At 41.3% G+C, this 17,309-nt stretch overlaps 1 protein-coding gene across 1 annotated transcript in view; it reads left to right on the forward strand.

Moving 5' to 3' along the window:
- LOC132397663 (A disintegrin and metalloproteinase with thrombospondin motifs 20-like) overlaps positions 1 to 17,309 on the forward strand; it is a 517,254-nt gene that overhangs the window by 179,838 nt on the left and 320,107 nt on the right. The window contains exons 5-6 of the mRNA XM_059976430.1: positions 14,049 to 14,132; positions 16,861 to 16,985. Of these exons, the coding sequence (XP_059832413.1) occupies positions 14,049 to 14,132; positions 16,861 to 16,985 (209 nt within the window). The remainder of the gene's footprint in view (positions 1 to 14,048; positions 14,133 to 16,860; positions 16,986 to 17,309) is intronic.

The following is a 17,309-nucleotide window of genomic DNA, read 5'->3' on the forward strand; positions in this document are numbered from 1 at the left end:
AGAAGGAAAAGATTGTGCAAAATAAGACATCAATGTAAAAAGCATTGTTAGAAGCATATCCATAGAAGTGCAAGAGGTGGTCTGCACTGTTCTGTTTCTGGGGTAGTGTTATGGTTGTGCAGGTTGGTTCCTGAACCTGATGGTTGCAGGAAGTAGCTGTTCCTGATCCTGGTGTGGTGGGAATTCAGGCTTTTGTACCTCTTGAATGATGGTGGAAGCAAGAACAGGACATGGTCCAGATGGTGGGATTCATGATGATAGATGCAACTTTCTTAAGGCAATGCCTCCTGTGGATGTTGTCGGTGCTGAGGACAGCTGTATCCATGATGGGCCTAGCTGTGTTCACTACTTTCTGGAGACTTTTGCATTGGAATTGCTGCACCAGGCCAATTAATCAGAATAGACTTTGAATTAGAATACTCTCTGTGGTGGTCAGTCAAAGTGGTTTTGTCGTACTCTTCTTCCTTTGACCTGGAACATCTAACGATTAAGTGCCAACTATTCTACCTACCTACATTTCTGTTCTGTGATTCTGACTGCAGTTTACATGCCGCCAAAAGTCAGTGTTAACCAGGCACTCAAGATATTGAATGCTGCCATCACCAAACAAGAAACAGCCCACCCCAAAATCCTTCAGGTCATAGTTGGGGACTTAAGTCAGGCTTGCTTGAAGAAATCTCTACTCAGTTACCATCTGCATATAACCTACTGCACCAGGTGTCCCAACATAATCAACGACTGCTAATACAATTAGGAATGCTTACCACCCTTCTCTAACCTGCAATTAGGCTAAAGAGCAAGGCTCCCAAGATAAGGACAGCAAACTGGTGGTTGTAGGAGCAGAAGAGCGACTATGGGATTTCTTTTAGTCAGTGGATTGGGGTGTGTTAGAGGACTCATCTGTGGATCTGAATGAAGACACAACGGTGATCACAGATTTTATAAAAACAGACATAGACGAGTGTTTCCCCACAAAATCATTCAGTGTCTTCCCCAACCAGAAGCCCTTGATGAAACATGAGATGTGCAATCTGCGGAGGACCAAATCAGTGACATTCAGGTCTGGCGAACATGTAAGATACAAGAGGTTCAGGCACAATCTCCAAAAAGCCATCTAACATGCCAGGAGTCAATTCCGGACCGAGCTTGATTCACTGAAGGATGTTTAACAGCGGTGGCAAGGCTTGAATAATATTACCTCTTCCAAAGTGAAACTAAGTGACATGGGTTGATACAACACTTTGCTCCCTGAATCAGCTCAGTTCCTTCTATGCTAACTTTAACCATCAAACATGGATGAACTTTAACTTCTCCCACCGCCCCCTATGACTCTGTGATTTCAGTCTTTGAGGCCAATGTGAATGCCAGTCTGGACCAGTCAGAAAGCTTCTGGACCTGGATACCTGGATGAGTACTAAAAACCCAGGTTGATATACTGGCTATATTTAACCTATTGCTTCAGCAGTTTTATGTATCTATCTGCTTTAAGAAGGCTTATTTTATAATGGTGCCAAAGAAGAACATGGTAATCTTGCTCAATGCCTATCATCCAGTATCACTTATATCCACTGTGATGAAATACTTTGAGAGGCTGGTGATGAAATATATCAACTCCTGCCTAAGAAGTAACTCTCCAGTTTGTCTACCACAGATGCCATTTCATTGGCTTTTCACTCAGCCTTGGAATACCTGGACCACATCAGGATGGTCTACAGCTCAGCATCTAATATTATCACTCCATCAAAGTTAATCAAGAAGCTACAAGACTTTGGCCTCAAAACATTTTTGTTCAATTGGATCCTCGATTTTCTCACTTGCATTCCCTAGTCAGTTCAGATTGGTAACAACATCTCTGCCACAATCTCCATCAGCTCAGCTGCACCACAAGGCTTTATGCTTAGCTCCCTGCTCTACTCACTTAACCCTTATGATTGGGAGGCTATGCAGAGTTCCAATGCCACATTTAAGTTGCTAATGAAACCACTGTTGTTAGCTGACTCGCATATAGGAGGAAGATTGAAATTTGGCTGAGTGGTGCCACAGCAACAACCTCTCACTCAATGTCAGGAAGACCAAGGAGTTGTTTATTGACTTCAGGATGAGTAAACCAGAGGTCCATGAACCATTTCTCATTGGGGTATCAGAGGTGGACAGTGACAGCAACTTTCAATTTCTCGGTCTTATTATATCAGAGAAATTGTCCTGGACCCAGCACATAGATGCTATTACAAAGTAAGCACAACAGTGCCTTTATTTCCTTAGAAGTTTGCAAAGATTAGGTATGTCATCTAACACTTAGGTAAACTTTTATAGGTGTGTGGTGTGAGTATATTGACTGACTACACCACAGCCTGGTATGGAAACACCAATGTCCTCGAACGGAAAATTCCACAGAAGTAGTGGATACGACTCAGTCCATCACGGGTAAAGGCCTCTGCACCATTGAGTATATCTACATGGAGTACTACTACAGGAAAACAGCATCCATCATCAAGGGCTGCCACCACCCAGTCCATGCTCTTTTCTCACTACTGCCATCAGGAAGAAGCTACAGAAACATCAGGACTCATTCCACCAGGTAAAGAAACAATTATTATCCCTCAACCATTAGGCTCTTGAACCAAAGGGGATAATTGCACTCAACTTCATCCCATCACTGAACTGTTCACACAACCTATTAACTCACTTTCAAGGACCCTTCATCTCATGTTCTCAATGTTCATTGCATATTTAATTATTACTATGTTTTTTCCTTTGTACTTGCACTGTCTTTTGTCTTTTGCACATAGGTGGTTTGTACATTCAATGATTCTACTGGGTTTCTTCGATTAACTGTGTATACCTGGAAGGAAATAAATCTCAGGATTATACATGGGACATATGCATACTTTGATAATAGAGCTACTTTGAACTTTGATTTCTATGCTGTATGTGTTGAAGTTGGTTGGAGTCCTTCTTGATGATCGCATCTATGTGCTGTGCTCAGAACTGATCATCCAAGATGTTAATGTCCAGGAAATTGTAACTGCTAACTCCCTCTGATCCCCAATCTCTCTTGACTTTTCTGAAGTTAGAGATCAGGTCCTTGGTTTCTCTGATGCTGAGGAAGTGGTAGTTATTACGATACCACTCATCCATGTGTTGTGTAGCTCAACGCAAGGTGTGATTCAGCCAACAGGAATGGTGTCATTGGTGAATTTGTTGATGACATTGAAGTTGTATTTTGTCACACAGTTGATGGTGCAAAGAGAGTAGAACAGGGACGAAGTAAACTGTCTTGAGGTTCAACAATGTTAATGGTCACTGTGAGGAGGAGATGTTAATGATACTGAACAGAATGAGGTCTACTGATGAGAAAGTCAACTATTCAATCACTGAGGGAGCTACAGAGGCCCTATTTTATCAGCTTGTTAATTTAGCTTTGATGCAATGATTATATTGAACAGTACGTTGTAGTCGCTGAACAGCAACCCTATGTATAAGTTTCTGTTGCCCAGACGGTCCTGAAGAGAGTGCAGAGCCAGTAAAGTTGTGCCAGCTGTTGACCTGTTGTGGCAGTAGATAAGTTGAACTGGATCCAGGTAGTCTCCAAGGTAGGAGTATGGTTTGTATCAGAACCAGTCCCTCACAGCACTTCATTATGATTGATGTCTGTGCTATTGGATGGTAGTAATTGAGGAAAGCCTTCCTACTGTTGGGGCACTAAGTGGAGGTCGGATCCACTAAAGGTGGAAACACTGGAGGTCAGAACTAAGCCCAAGTCCTCAGGTCTGTGTAGCAGCAGCTCTGACTACTGGGATGCTTTGCTGATCTGGGTTTCAAAGAAGAGGAGTTAAAAAAGGATCTAGTGCTTACCTAGCGTGTATAATGAATAAACTCTTCTCGGGCTTCCAACCAGGTACAGGTATTTATTATAACCAACATTTCGATAATGAACTCCTCATCTTCATCAGGGAATATGAAGTAATGTTCCTTTTCATTCTGAGTTAGATCTGAACCCAAGTCCTCAGGAGGCTAAGGAAATTTGGCTTGACCCTATCAACCTGTAACCCTCAGGCTCGACCAGCACGTGTTCACCTAGGGGAAAACAACTTCTGGCCCTGCCAAACTGAGAAATTTCATTTGTGTGGATGCTGTGTGATGTGTTGCCCGGTTACAAATCCGCACTGCAAAATATCAGACAGTACACCATATGCAATTAAATGATTGAACTTTATAAATCTTAATCTGGATAGAGGGTTAGTAAAGAAAGTAAAAAGTAAATTTTTACTTTCCCATTTTAAGGACAAAGTCTATTGCGCATCATTGGAGCTCACTATTCACTCATTTATTCCCATCGACCTCCAAACGTAGCCAGCCCTCAGACCCTTGTTCCTCAGTCCACTCCATCCAGTGGTCTTCTGACTCTCTCCATTTGCGTCCTCTCTCTCCATTGCTCCCCGATGAAAGAACGCGAAAATCTCTCTTCCAGACTCACCAGGAAGAACAACATTTCTCCCATTGGATAACATAAGAACATAAGAACATAAGAGATAGGAGCAGGAGTCACATACACATTTCTGCCACATACATTCCAAAGCCCCGTTGTCTCTAGTCATAACCCAAACATCGCTGCTACAGAGAAACCATTACCCTGACAGTGAAGCATTACATAGAAGCCATTACATTAACCTTAGCAGTGAAACCTTACAGCGTGTTACAAACCTTCACCAATTTTTTTATTGCTGCATCTCATCTGGATATATAACAGCTTGGCATGGCAACTACTCTGCACATGACTCCAAGAAGATGCAGAGAAGTTGTGGCTGCAACTCAGCACATCACAGGAAGCAGCATCTCCTCTGTGGACTCTATACTCCTTGTTGCCTCAGGAAAACAGCCAGCATAATCAAATACTCCACTCGCCCTGGACACTCTCTCTTCTCCCCTCTCCCATCGGACAAAAGACACAAAGGTCTGAAAGCATGTACCATCAGGCTGAAGGACAGCTTCTCTCCGAAGATATCAGCCACTTGAATGGACCTCTTGTACAATAAATTGGACTCTTGGCTTCCCAATCTTGCATTTTATCTTTTACCTGCATTGTACTTTTCTGGTAGATTTTTCACTTTATTCTGCATTGTTAATTTTTTTTTACCTTGTTCAAAGTTCAAGTTTTACCATTTACAACTTTGAGATACATCTTCTTGCAGAAAGCCTCAAAAGAGCGAAACACAGCAGAATCCGTTCAAAACCACACACAACAAAAACCAACAAACAGTGATTGTGTGAAAAAAGAACAAATAGAGCAAATAACAACAAAGTAAACAAATAAACACACTGAGCATGAACTGCAGAGTCCCTGAAAGTGAGTCCGGAGCCACGCAGCCAGTTCAGCGCTGAGGCAAGGGCAGTCGGTGAAGTCTCCTGTACCTCATATAGATAGGTATCTTATGGATAGGGGAATCAAGGGATATGGGGACAAGGCAGGAACTGGGTATTGATAGTAGATGATCAGCCATGATCTCAGAATGGTGATGCAGGCTCGAAGGGCCAAATGGTCTACTTCTGCACCTATTGTCTATTGTCTATTGTTATATCTGAGGTGGTAGTGACAAGAGAGGGAGATGGGTCTGACACAAGCAGACAGGATGGGCTCAGGTCAGCCTGTCCTATCTCAATGCACTGTGTAATGATATAATGTGTATGAACAGTATTCAAGACAAGCTTTTCACTGTATCTTGGTACATGTAAGAATAAAAAACTAATTTCAGAGTGCTGTCTTCCAGATCGGTTTACCACCCAGTATGCTATAAGTCATTTCCTTTCAAATTCATCTTTTTGCAATTTTCTGATTATACTTTCTGACAGTCAATAATTTAAGAAAATATTTGAGAAGCACAATCTGAAGTTTTCCTCAAAGTAAGCCCTGTAATTACAGGCAGCAACTATTTTCTTAAATTATTGACTCTGTCATATTTAATCTAGAGCAATATTTAATCCATGGAGCTGTATTTGAGAAGTTGAGGACAAAATTCCATCAAATTTTGCAAACTACAAAAGATTTTTTTTTAGTTATTTTGTTAATTAAGTCAGCCAATCTAACTGAAAAGATCTTTCACTAGTATGTAGGAAGGGAATCCATGGAGGAGGAAGTTCAGTCGAAGTTCTGCCCAGTTCTGCTTTACTTAGTTGCTTGTATATTTTCCAACAAAAGGCGACAGCTGAACAAACCTGGACTATAGCAACGGTGGGCGGTTGCTGCCAAAATTTTCATCAACACAAGGGCAACTATGTAGAACATATGCTCTCTAAAGTCACTGGACCTCTACTAAAAGTTTTTCAGATAGCTTGGAAAGAACATCTTCTTTTAGACGTAACCACATATTGGTCAATACAGCTCAGTGCCATAGTAACTTGGGGGCATTTCCATAGGAATGCATATGACCCACAGCAATGTGCCTCCCTGTTTCCTACTGTGTTCCCTTGTACAATTGAGGAAGTTCCAAGTCACATCAAAGATTCAGTGCGGAGGAACAAAAAACCTGAGAAATTACAGTAAGTCCACTGTTCCTGGCTTGGGCAGGAGAATAAGGCTCCATTGAACTCCTTTTGCAGATAAAGTGTGAACATTACCAGAACAATATTGAGTGCAGGCTGTAATCTGGGACAGACAGTTTGAAGTGTGTGTGGTTTTCCTTTAAGAGATGGAACAGGACAACAAGAAGGCTCCTGAATGGAGGTAAGCCAGCCTCATTTCTGTACCATAGTCCCCACTAACAGCAAAGAAGTACCTGGACAATATCTAAAAATGAATCAGGTTTATTTCTACTAATTTACATCATGAAACTTGTTATTTAATGGTAGTGGTACAGTGCAATACATAAAAAGTACGATAAGATACAAAAATAAATCACGTAAAAGACAATTAAAGATATACAGTCCACTCTCCTTATCCGCGAGGGATTGGTTCCGGGACTTCCAGTGGATGCTCAGGTCCCTTATATAAAATGGAGCAGTATTTGCATATAACCTATGCACATCCTCCCATATAATTTAAATCATCTCTAGATTACTTATAATACCTAATACAATGTAAATGCTGTATAAATAGTTGTTACACTGTCTTGTTTAGGGAATATTGACAAAATAAACTGTACATGTTCCTCTCACTCACAACACAAGCAGCGAACAAACGAGATGCGAGGCGAACAATGATCAAACGAGTAAAACTTGTAATGTTGAGCAACTTGTATAGTAGTTGTTACACTGTCTTGTTTAGGGAATAAGGATGCGTTGGAGGAGGCTCAATAATACTAACATCAGGAACTGTGGAGGTTGAGGGCTGAGGGTCTTCAAGCGTTGAATGTCGAGACTTCAGAATTGCAGAATTGCAGCTCCTCTGGGAACACTGCTGTGGCCTCGGCATTAGCCGATGCTCCTGTGATCTTTACGTTCTTTACGTTCAGAATGCGACATGCCACTTTTCAAAAGATCTAATATTTCTACTTTCTCGGCAAGAGATAGCACTTTACATTCCCTCTTAGCCTTTGAGGAATTGCTTTGACCACCTAATTGCTGTTTAGGAGCCATTTTTTCACAGCAACAAAGTAACGAATAAGTGAGATGCGAGGTGAACAATGCTTGAACAACAAGTGCTGGAAGAGCATTTCCAGGTTTTCTCGATTTGCTGTTGGTTGAATTCGTGCATGCAGAACTCGCGGATAAGGAGGGCCGACTGTAGTGCTCACGGATGGCAGATGGGAAGAAGCTGTTCTTAAAACTGGGTCTTCAGGCTCCCCAATGGTAGCAATGAGACAAAGGCTTGACCTGGATGGTGAGAGTCTTTAATGATGAGTGCCGCCAATTTGAGCACCGCCTCTTGATGACGCCATTGCTGATGAGAAGGGTTTGTCCCATAGTGGGCTGTCTATGATGGAAGTAAGCTCCAGATTAATCCAGTTTTCAGATTAATTCCGACCATTTTTCTCAAATTAATAACTCAGATTTGCTGAAGAAGAAAAGTTTGAAATGGCTTTTGTTGAGGTGCCTTACAGCAAATAGTTTGAAACATCGATTTTAGTGTTTAAATGCATACCACAGAACCAATGCAGTCATCAAAATATAGTGTGCTTTCTGAACCATTTACTGCAAGGCACCACAGCATTAAAATGATTTTAATTTATTTATAGATAATAGTTTGAATGAAATTCTCCAACAAGTTTTTGCATGAAGCATTAATATTCTTTTACTGAAAAAAATCTGCATTTAAATTCTTTCTGCTGTTGAACTCCAGTTATCTGAAGCCCTGGGAACAGATTAAATAAAGGCAAACATTATATGTCAGGACCACTGACGAGGAGGAGTGTGCACCTGCACTCATTCCAATGTAATCTTCTCCTGATAAAACCACTCGGTGAACTGTAGCCTGAGGCCTGGTGATGAGGATATTTGAGGAGGTCTTTTCAGGCTCTTGTTTAGACAGTGGGTATATTCTGTAGCTGGAGTTTGATGCCAATTGACCTTTTTTCAGTCCTTTTTAAAAAACGCCTTAAGGGCTTTCTTCTTTTGGAAGCCTGGAGACCTCTGGAAGGGAAACAAGCAGCTTGCTGTTGATGGTAAAGGTTAGCCTCAGCATTAAACTTTCTGTGGATGGCTGGCACATCCTTGTACATTGTTATTGCTCCAGTTTAATCCTCAGATTGTGTCACCCCTCCATGTATTAAATAATTGGAATCATTAGACAACATACAATAAGACACAGGAGAAGAATTAGGCCATTTGGCCATCAAGTCTGCTCCACCACTCAACCATAGCTGATTATGTGTGATCAGCATGAAACCATCTCCATGCCCCCTCAACAGAAAGCCAATAGTCATCAACCCGAGAAATGTAGATGAGATACAGTCCACCAGGTCCGAGCTGGTATCAGCTGCCGATCAATGGCAGCCCCATTTACCAGCCTACCAGGCCTTGTTGATTCAGGTGCTCAGTTAAATCATTTCAGTATAAGTTGTCATTTTGCAGGCTGTCAAGTTCGGGCAAGCTGATTGTGCTCCTATGTAGCCAGCACTAATTTTCATTGCAACAGAAAGACGAGCATTGATCTAGTGACTCCACAGCCAGTTCAGTCTATTCCAGCCTCCAGTAGACAGGCAAGGCGAGAGTGATCACATGCATCACAGATTGAAGAGGTCAGTTATTGCCTTCCTGAAATGAGTGCAAACCTGGTAAATGCAACATGGGCTGTGCCAAGATAAGGTTCTCCTGAATTATATTTGAACAATTACCATAGTTTTGAGCACAGAGTTACATATTCTGCCGTTGAATGTCAATGAGTAGGCAGGATTGTTGTAAGAGAAGCACACACAAAACCCCATAGTGTAAATTATTGGTAATCAGAACCAAAGGGGATAACACTAAAAGCAGGAGGAAATCAATAGGAGAGAGGGATAAACAGCTGAAATTTTGGGCTGAGACCATTCAATGATTCTGGAAAGAAAGGGGAAAGCAGCCAGAATAAGAAGTAATGGGGAGTGGAAGGAGTACAAGCTGGCAAGTGATATGTGAGGCCAGGTAAGCGTGTTGAAATGAGAAACAGGGAATATCATGCTTTCTTCCCCCTGCTTGCATCAGGAAGAAGGTACAGGCTCAGGACTCACATCAACACGTTCTGGAATGGTGTTACCCCTCCACCCTCAGGTTCTGGAACCAAAGGGGTTAACATCATACCACTTCACTTGCCCCATCATTGAAATATTCTCACAGCCTATGGACTCTCTTCCAAAGACTCTTTATCTCATGTTCTCAATAGTTATTGCTTATTTATTTATTATTATTTCTTTTGCTTTATATTTGCACATTTTGTTGTCTTTTGCAAACGGGCTGAATGCCAGTTAGTGTGGTCTTTCACTAATTCCATTACTGTTATTACTCTATTATGGATTTATTGAGTGCGCGCAAGAAAACGGATCTCAGAGTTGTATATGGCGACATACATGTACTTTGATAATAAGTTTAATTTGAACTTTGATAGGACTTAAAGGTAAATGGCTGAAGAACAAGGAATCTGATAGGAGAGAAGAGTATGGGGAAAAGGGAAGGAAGAGGAGGACCAGGAGGAGGTGATGAGCAGGTAAAGAGAAGGGAAGGGATAAGAGTGGGGCCAGAATGGGGAATGGAAAAGAGAAAGGGGGGAATCAAATGGAAGCAGATGAACTTTTCAGAGAGAATACAGAGACTACAGAGAGAGTGAGATTATCCTGCTGAGAGCTGGAAAACGGTAAACAGTTTGTGCCATTATGGGTAAATATAACTGTGGGGATGTTGCTGTGCACATACTACAACTGAGATCTAATGTTCCCAGCCCAATATATGCAACAGAGAATCTGCAGATGTAGGAAATCCAAAGCAGCAGACAGAAAATGCTGAGGAACTCAACAGGCCAGGCAGCATCAATGGAGAGAAATGAGCAGTTGATACCTCCGGTTGAGACCCTTCATCTGGACTGGAAAGGAAGGGGCAGATGCCAGAATAAGAAGGTGCAGGAAATGAAAGAATACAAGCTGGCAGGTGAGATCAGATGGGCAGGGAAGGTAGGAGAGGGCACGATGATGTGAGATGCTGGGATGTGATAGGTAGGCCAGTTAAAGGGCTGAAGAAAGATGAATCTGACTGGAGAGGAGAGTGGACCATGAAATAAAGGTGGAGAGCCAGAGGGAAGTGATGGGCAGATGAGGAATAGAGAAGGGGTGAGAGAACCACCAGACTGAGAGAAAACAAATAGTTGAGTGTGAGGAACAAGGTGGACATGGTTACCAGGTGTTAGAGAAATCGATGCTCATCCCATCAGGTTGGAGGCTACCCAGATGGGATATGAGGTGTTGTTCTTTCAACCCGTGTTATGAGCTGTTTTAATCCATAGTTATGGTGTCCTGTGGAGGGGTGAGATGGGAGGGATCCGACAAAGTTGAGGCTCGTCTTCCTGTGAGGAGTTTTGTGAACTCTACCGTGAGTAAACTATGGCTGGGCATCCAGCATTCTGAGGGTCACCGGGGAATTTCATTGGCTGTGGCTCCCAATCCATCAGCCAGCCACTATCGTGCAGCTCTTCAATATACCAGGGAAATGAGTCTGATTTCAGCAACAGTCAGGATTTCATGTTTTCCCAAACCATTTCTCAGCATTTTTTTTTCAAATTGATTGAGTGGACAGCTAGTGCCTTATTCCCAGGCTAGCAATTTCGTGTGGATAGTCAGAGGCTTGTCCCTGGGCTGAAACGGTTGCCACAAGAGGACACAGGTTTAAGGTGCTGGGGAGTAGGTACAGAGGAGATGTCAGGGGTAAGTGTTTTACTTAGAGAGTGGCAAGAGCGTGGAATGGGCTGCTGGCAACGGTGGTGGAGAGGAATATGATAGGGTCTTTTAAGAGACTTTTGGATAGGTACATGGAACTGAGGAAAATAGAGGGCTATAGGTAAGCCGAATAATTTCTAAGGTAGGGACATGTTCAACACAACTTTGTGGGCCAAAGGGCCTGTATTGCACTGTAGGTTTTCTATGTTTCTATAATTTTAAAGTGATTAGAAGAAAGCAGGTCAGAGATAAATCTTTATATGGAATGGTAAGTGCACGGTTACACACTGCCTTGTATGGTGGCAGAGGCAGATACATTAGGGAGATTTAAGAGACTCCTATGCACATGGATAAAAGAAAAAAATGGAGGGTTATGTGGTAGAGAAGGGTTAGGTTAACCTTGGAGTAGGATAAAAGGTTGGCACTACATTGTGGGCCAAATGGCCTGTACTGTGCTGTAATATTCTGTTTTCTATCACAACCTGTATTGCAGTTGCTATCTGACCAAAGTGTTGTTTTGGACATGGGCCTTGGTGACTAGTATATTTGACTCCAGCTGTTGGGACATTCACCAAGAACAACCAACCTTTTGACTACTGAGAGGGAGAGGACTTCAGCAAATGTCCCACATGTTGACTGATATCTGTTGATCTTGCTGAGTTACTGCCGAGGATGATTTTGATTCTGATGTTTGAAGTGAGTGAATGTTTATCTCTGCATAGACAGAACATAAATGGGCCCTTCTGCCCACAGTATCCATGCTAAACTTTATGTTCACTCACTTCATTTTGCTCACCTTCTTGGTATTGGTGTTTATAATTGTCATATCTACCAAGGCACAGAAAAAAATTTGTCTTGCGTACTGCTCATACAGATCAAAACCATTATACAGAATAGAGATAGAAGAATGTAAAATAATAACAATGTGGAGTAAGGTGCAGAAAGTGCAGTGCAGTGTATGCTTCTATTTATGGGTATTAAGATGCCTCTTAAACATACTGACTGCATTTGATTTTACCTCTACCTGTGTCAGCATGATCCAATTATCAGGTAAAAAAGAACTTTCCCCTCTGATCCCCTTTATTGCCCTTTCCTCTCACCTTCATCCTCTGCTCATTTGAATTTGAATACCCTAGCATGGGAAGATTTCGATGATCTGCCCTATCTATGCCCCTCATAATACCCATTCTAATGAAAGTTGTTTGACCTGAAATTTTGAATCTATGTCTTTTTCCAGAGATGCTGCCTAACTTACTGTCTCCTTAATTATTGGTGTTACTTTATTTCAGATTTCCAGCATCTGAATTTTTCTTTTTTTGATTTTCATCTCCTATACTTCTATCAGGTCACTCTTTTGCTGCAGGAAAATCAAAACCAGTCTCTGTAGTCTCTTCCCATAAAAGAAGTTCTCCAATCCTGACAACATCCTGGTGAATTTCCTCTGCAACCTCTCCAGTAACCAATGTGGAGCCAGAACTGCATACAAATTTGCTGGGGTATATCACCAAAGACTCCTGTAAACTTCTATAGGTATATGGAGGAGAACATTCTGACTGGTTGAATCACTGTCTGGTATGAAGGCTCCGATGCACAGGATTGTAAGTGGATTCAGAACATTGTAGACTCAGCCAGCTCCATGACCTCAATAAGATGACATCCAACATTAAGGACCCTCACCATCCAGGACATGACCTCTTCTCATTACTACCATCAGGGAAGAGGTATAGCAGCCTGAAGATCCACCTCACTATTTTATGATCAGCTTTTTCCTGCCTTCCATCACATATCTGGATGGTTCATGAACGTATGAACACTACCTCTCTATTCCACTTTTGCACATATAGTAGTTTGTTATCCCTGTACTGCCAAAAGACAACAAATTCCATGACATGTCAGTGAAAACAAAACTAATTCTAATTCTAAACACTGCAAGCTCAGTCTAATGTCCCAAGGCTTAGTGTTAGCATTTAAGTGAAATAATAAAATGCCTGTCCTCCTATGGGCCAGGCAATGGGAGTGCAGAGATGGCACAGAAAGTATGAAAGGAGGTTTTTATTCTATCAGTCTCCTTCACTCATGCATTATAGCTGCGTATTATGTTACTGAAGAATAGAAGCTGCCATGGATACTTAATAGATCAAGATGCATTTGTGGAAAGAGAGTGAGAGTTATTGTTTCGGGTTGAGGACTCCTCACCAAAACTGGAAAAGAAAGTTAAGACGCTTGTTGAACTACAGGGACGTTTGTGAGGGGTATCTCTGATATATTAAAACAGAGGTGACCAATTATTGTATTATCTGCGATTGGACAATTTGGTTCCATCATCTTTCAGTTGCTCCACAGTTAAACCCGCCTGCTCTCATTGAACTTAGCTGTTACCAAAGTAGATACGTTGTAGTAAATAACATCTATCATAGCAATACTCAAACATTAATCATGAAAAAGATGGAAAAATGAAGTATCAGCAACAATATTGGACCCGGGCTTTCATTTTGGAAGATTGTGCAGAAATTTGGTTCTCCTGACATTTAGAGATGAATCATTGTTCCTATAGTAACCTCTCTCACTTGACTCCAATTCATAGTAGTCACTTTGAAAGCCAAATCTGTGTGTTTAACTGTGGGAACGTCAATTCACAGTTTCCATTAAACGTTAACCTTCCTGTATAATGTTTTTTACAACACCACCCGTCTCTTTAATCTGTGCTTGTTTTAGGTGGCTACAATCTACCGAGATTCAAGTGTGGGAAACCTGATCAACATTGTTGTTGTCAAGTTAGTTGTGATTCACAATGAGCAAGTAAGTCAAAGCTTTTGTTAAAGTCTCTACCAAAATATTATTGTTAATTAGTGTAATCCAAAGGTTTGCGTAGATGTAATGTGGATTATTTAGAAATTGGTACAAAAAGATACCCAAACTTAAATGTGCGATGTATTCTTCGGTCATCTTTTGGTTGGTGTGTGTTAACAGGCATCTGGGGCCCATTGCACTATTTTTTCAGATTTGTGAACAGGACATTCCCCTGAATTCATACAAAATTTGTTGTGACAGTGATTCCACAGCAGTCAATGGGTCAGGAATTCCTGGACTCAACCCAGCAGTGAGGGCCTGTTGTGTTTCTGAGCTACTACACCCATTAGATTCATGCAGTGTTGTAATATATATTCTAAATGCAGCTGATTTGTCTGTTTGCCACACCTTACATGTCAAAGTTTAGAGTGATAGTACTCATAATCTTTACAGGATCAGTCATACCTGAGCTCCTTGTGCCCATAAAGGCCAACATTAACCAATCTTGCTGTTTTTATTTGTTTATCTATCTTCTATCTACTATCTATTTGGAGTTACTGTGAGGAACAGGTCTTTCCAGCCCAATGAGCTGTGCCACCCAGCAGCCCACCTATTGACCTCGAGCCTAATCACAGGACAAGTTACAACACCAATTAACCTACTATCTGGTACGACTTTGGAATATGGGAGGAAACCCACATATACACAGGAGAACATTCAACTTTTACAGAGGACAGCGGAATTGGACTCTGAACTCCAATGCTCTGAGCTGGAACAGCTTCAGGCTAACTGCTCGCTGCTATGGCACCTTACTCCCACTCCCAAGTATCTTTTGATTCATATCTCTCTGTGCCTTCACAAGTCTAGGTATTTATTAAATTATAAGAGTACCAATAGCAAGTTCCATCTGTTCCCAAATGTTATTCATTCAGCATAAATGTCCTGTCCTTATGAGTCCTCTGATAAAGGGTCAAGGATCAAGAATCAACTTTATTCACCAGATGCTGTGTTTTACATTATCTCTGGGATATTGGTCAGGCATGACATACGAAACAACATTAACATTCAACAATTATAAAGGTTAGAGAATTACATAAGAATAAAGTTAAAGGTAAAGTATGAATGTGGCATAAAATATTTATAAATACATAAATACCAGCACATAAAGAGCAATATAAAAATGTTTTAAAGTATTGCAGGGTCATGGAGCAATGGGGGTAATAGATAAAGGGGTGTGAGGCTGAATGGTTCAAGAACAGAGGACTTCAAAATTCCTCTGTACTGCAACTCTTCATAGGGTGCTTCCATTCACTGTGAAAGTCCTACCTTGATAGCACTTTCCAAAATGTGACACTTCACACTCAGATAAAATATTAAGATCCATTGCATCTTAATATTCTGGTTCAACCTACCACAAGGGACCATGTCAAAAGCCTTAGTAAAATACATGTGGCCAACATCCACAGCTCTATCTTCATCAATCGCTTTTGTCACCTCCTCAGAAAACTCAATTAAGTTAGTAAGATGTGAATTGTCCTGCACAAAGCCATGCTGACTACAATTTTCCAAATTTTCCTATCTCTAAGAATGCTGTCCAGCAACATTAATACCATTGATGTGCCACTTTCAACCCATAATTTTCTGCTATAATTACTGTTCATTTCATTGGTTGCTGTCCAATCCTCTGGGACATTTCCTGTTGCTATTGAGGAAGCAATGATCTTGGTTATGGCCCAGCAATCTCCATCCTATTATTTATTTATTGAGATACAGATCAGAACAGACCCTTCCTGCCCTTTGAGGGTCACTGCCAATTTCAACCCTAGCTTAATCACTGGACAATCTACAATGACCAACTAACCTACTAACTGGTATGTTTTTGGACTGTAAGAGGAAACTGGAATACCTGGAGAAAACCCACACATTCCATGAGGTGGATGTTCAGATTCCTTACAGATGACATCAAAATTGAACTCTGAACTCTCTGTAATAGGGTTCAGGTTAAGGTACTTGCCTCTTTCAATAATCTAGGATATACCCCATCAGAGCCCAAGGTCTTATCCACCTCATGCTCTTCAAATGTGTCTGCACCAGCTCTTTTCTCTTTCTTGGTCTTAGTGTTGCAATAGCACATTATCACACTGCATATTGATCTCCTTATCCTCCATATCCTCCTAGGTGAATACCGATGCAAAGTATCCGCCCACAATTCCTGACACAAAGCATAAGTTCATTTCTTTATCCTTGGGTAGTCCTACCATCTCCCGAGTTGTACTCTTGTTTTCCATGTGGATGTAAAATTCCTTCAGATTCTCTTTAATCATATTTGACAAAGGACATTTTGTGGGCCCTTTTACCCTTTGCAATCCCATCTTTCCTGCTACCCTTAAGTTCTTCAAGTGTCCATTTGATTTTCACTAGGATGTTCTACTGTGAATGTTGCAAGAAAATATATTTCTAGCTAGTATATGGTGACATATACATACTTGGATAATATATTTATTTTGAATATTGAGCTTTGAACTTTGAAGTGTTGGTATTTGACAATTGGGAGGTAGAGACCAAGAACTGCCTGATCCAGCTGAAGTGAGAACGAAGGTCCCCAGACAAATAGATTTTTGGCCCTAAATGCTAACCCTCCATGGGAATTGCTGCAGAAATTTTATGTATTATTCAAACTGGAAAAATAAAATCCTGCTCCACATTTTTAATGCCCTTTTTCCCCTCGCTTATTCAGGAAGGCCCATCCATCAGTTTTAACGCAGCTACAACACTTCATAACTTCTGTGTGTGGCAGCAGACTCAGAACACCTTGGATGATAATCACCCGTCTCACCATGATACTGCAGTCCTAATGACCAGGTAACTGTGGCACAATAGAGCCATCATCTTTCAGAGCATTGCTTTCCAGACATAGAACATAGAACATAAAACGTTACAGTTCAGTACAGGCACCTTCAGCCCACTACGTTGTGCCAACCTTTTAATCTACTCTAAGATCAATTTAACCCTTCCTTCCTATAACGCCCTCTATTTATCCTATCGCCAAAGTGCCTATTTAAGAGTTTCTTAAATGTCCCTGCTGTATCTACCAATATCCCCACCCCTGGTAGGATATTCCACATACCCACCAATCTCTGTCTAAAACAAAAACTTACCTCTGACATACCCCCTCTACTTTCATCC

This window comes from Hypanus sabinus, chromosome 8 (assembly GCF_030144855.1).
Source record: "Hypanus sabinus isolate sHypSab1 chromosome 8, sHypSab1.hap1, whole genome shotgun sequence".
In the NCBI taxonomy this organism is placed as follows: Eukaryota; Metazoa; Chordata; class Chondrichthyes; order Myliobatiformes; family Dasyatidae; genus Hypanus; species Hypanus sabinus.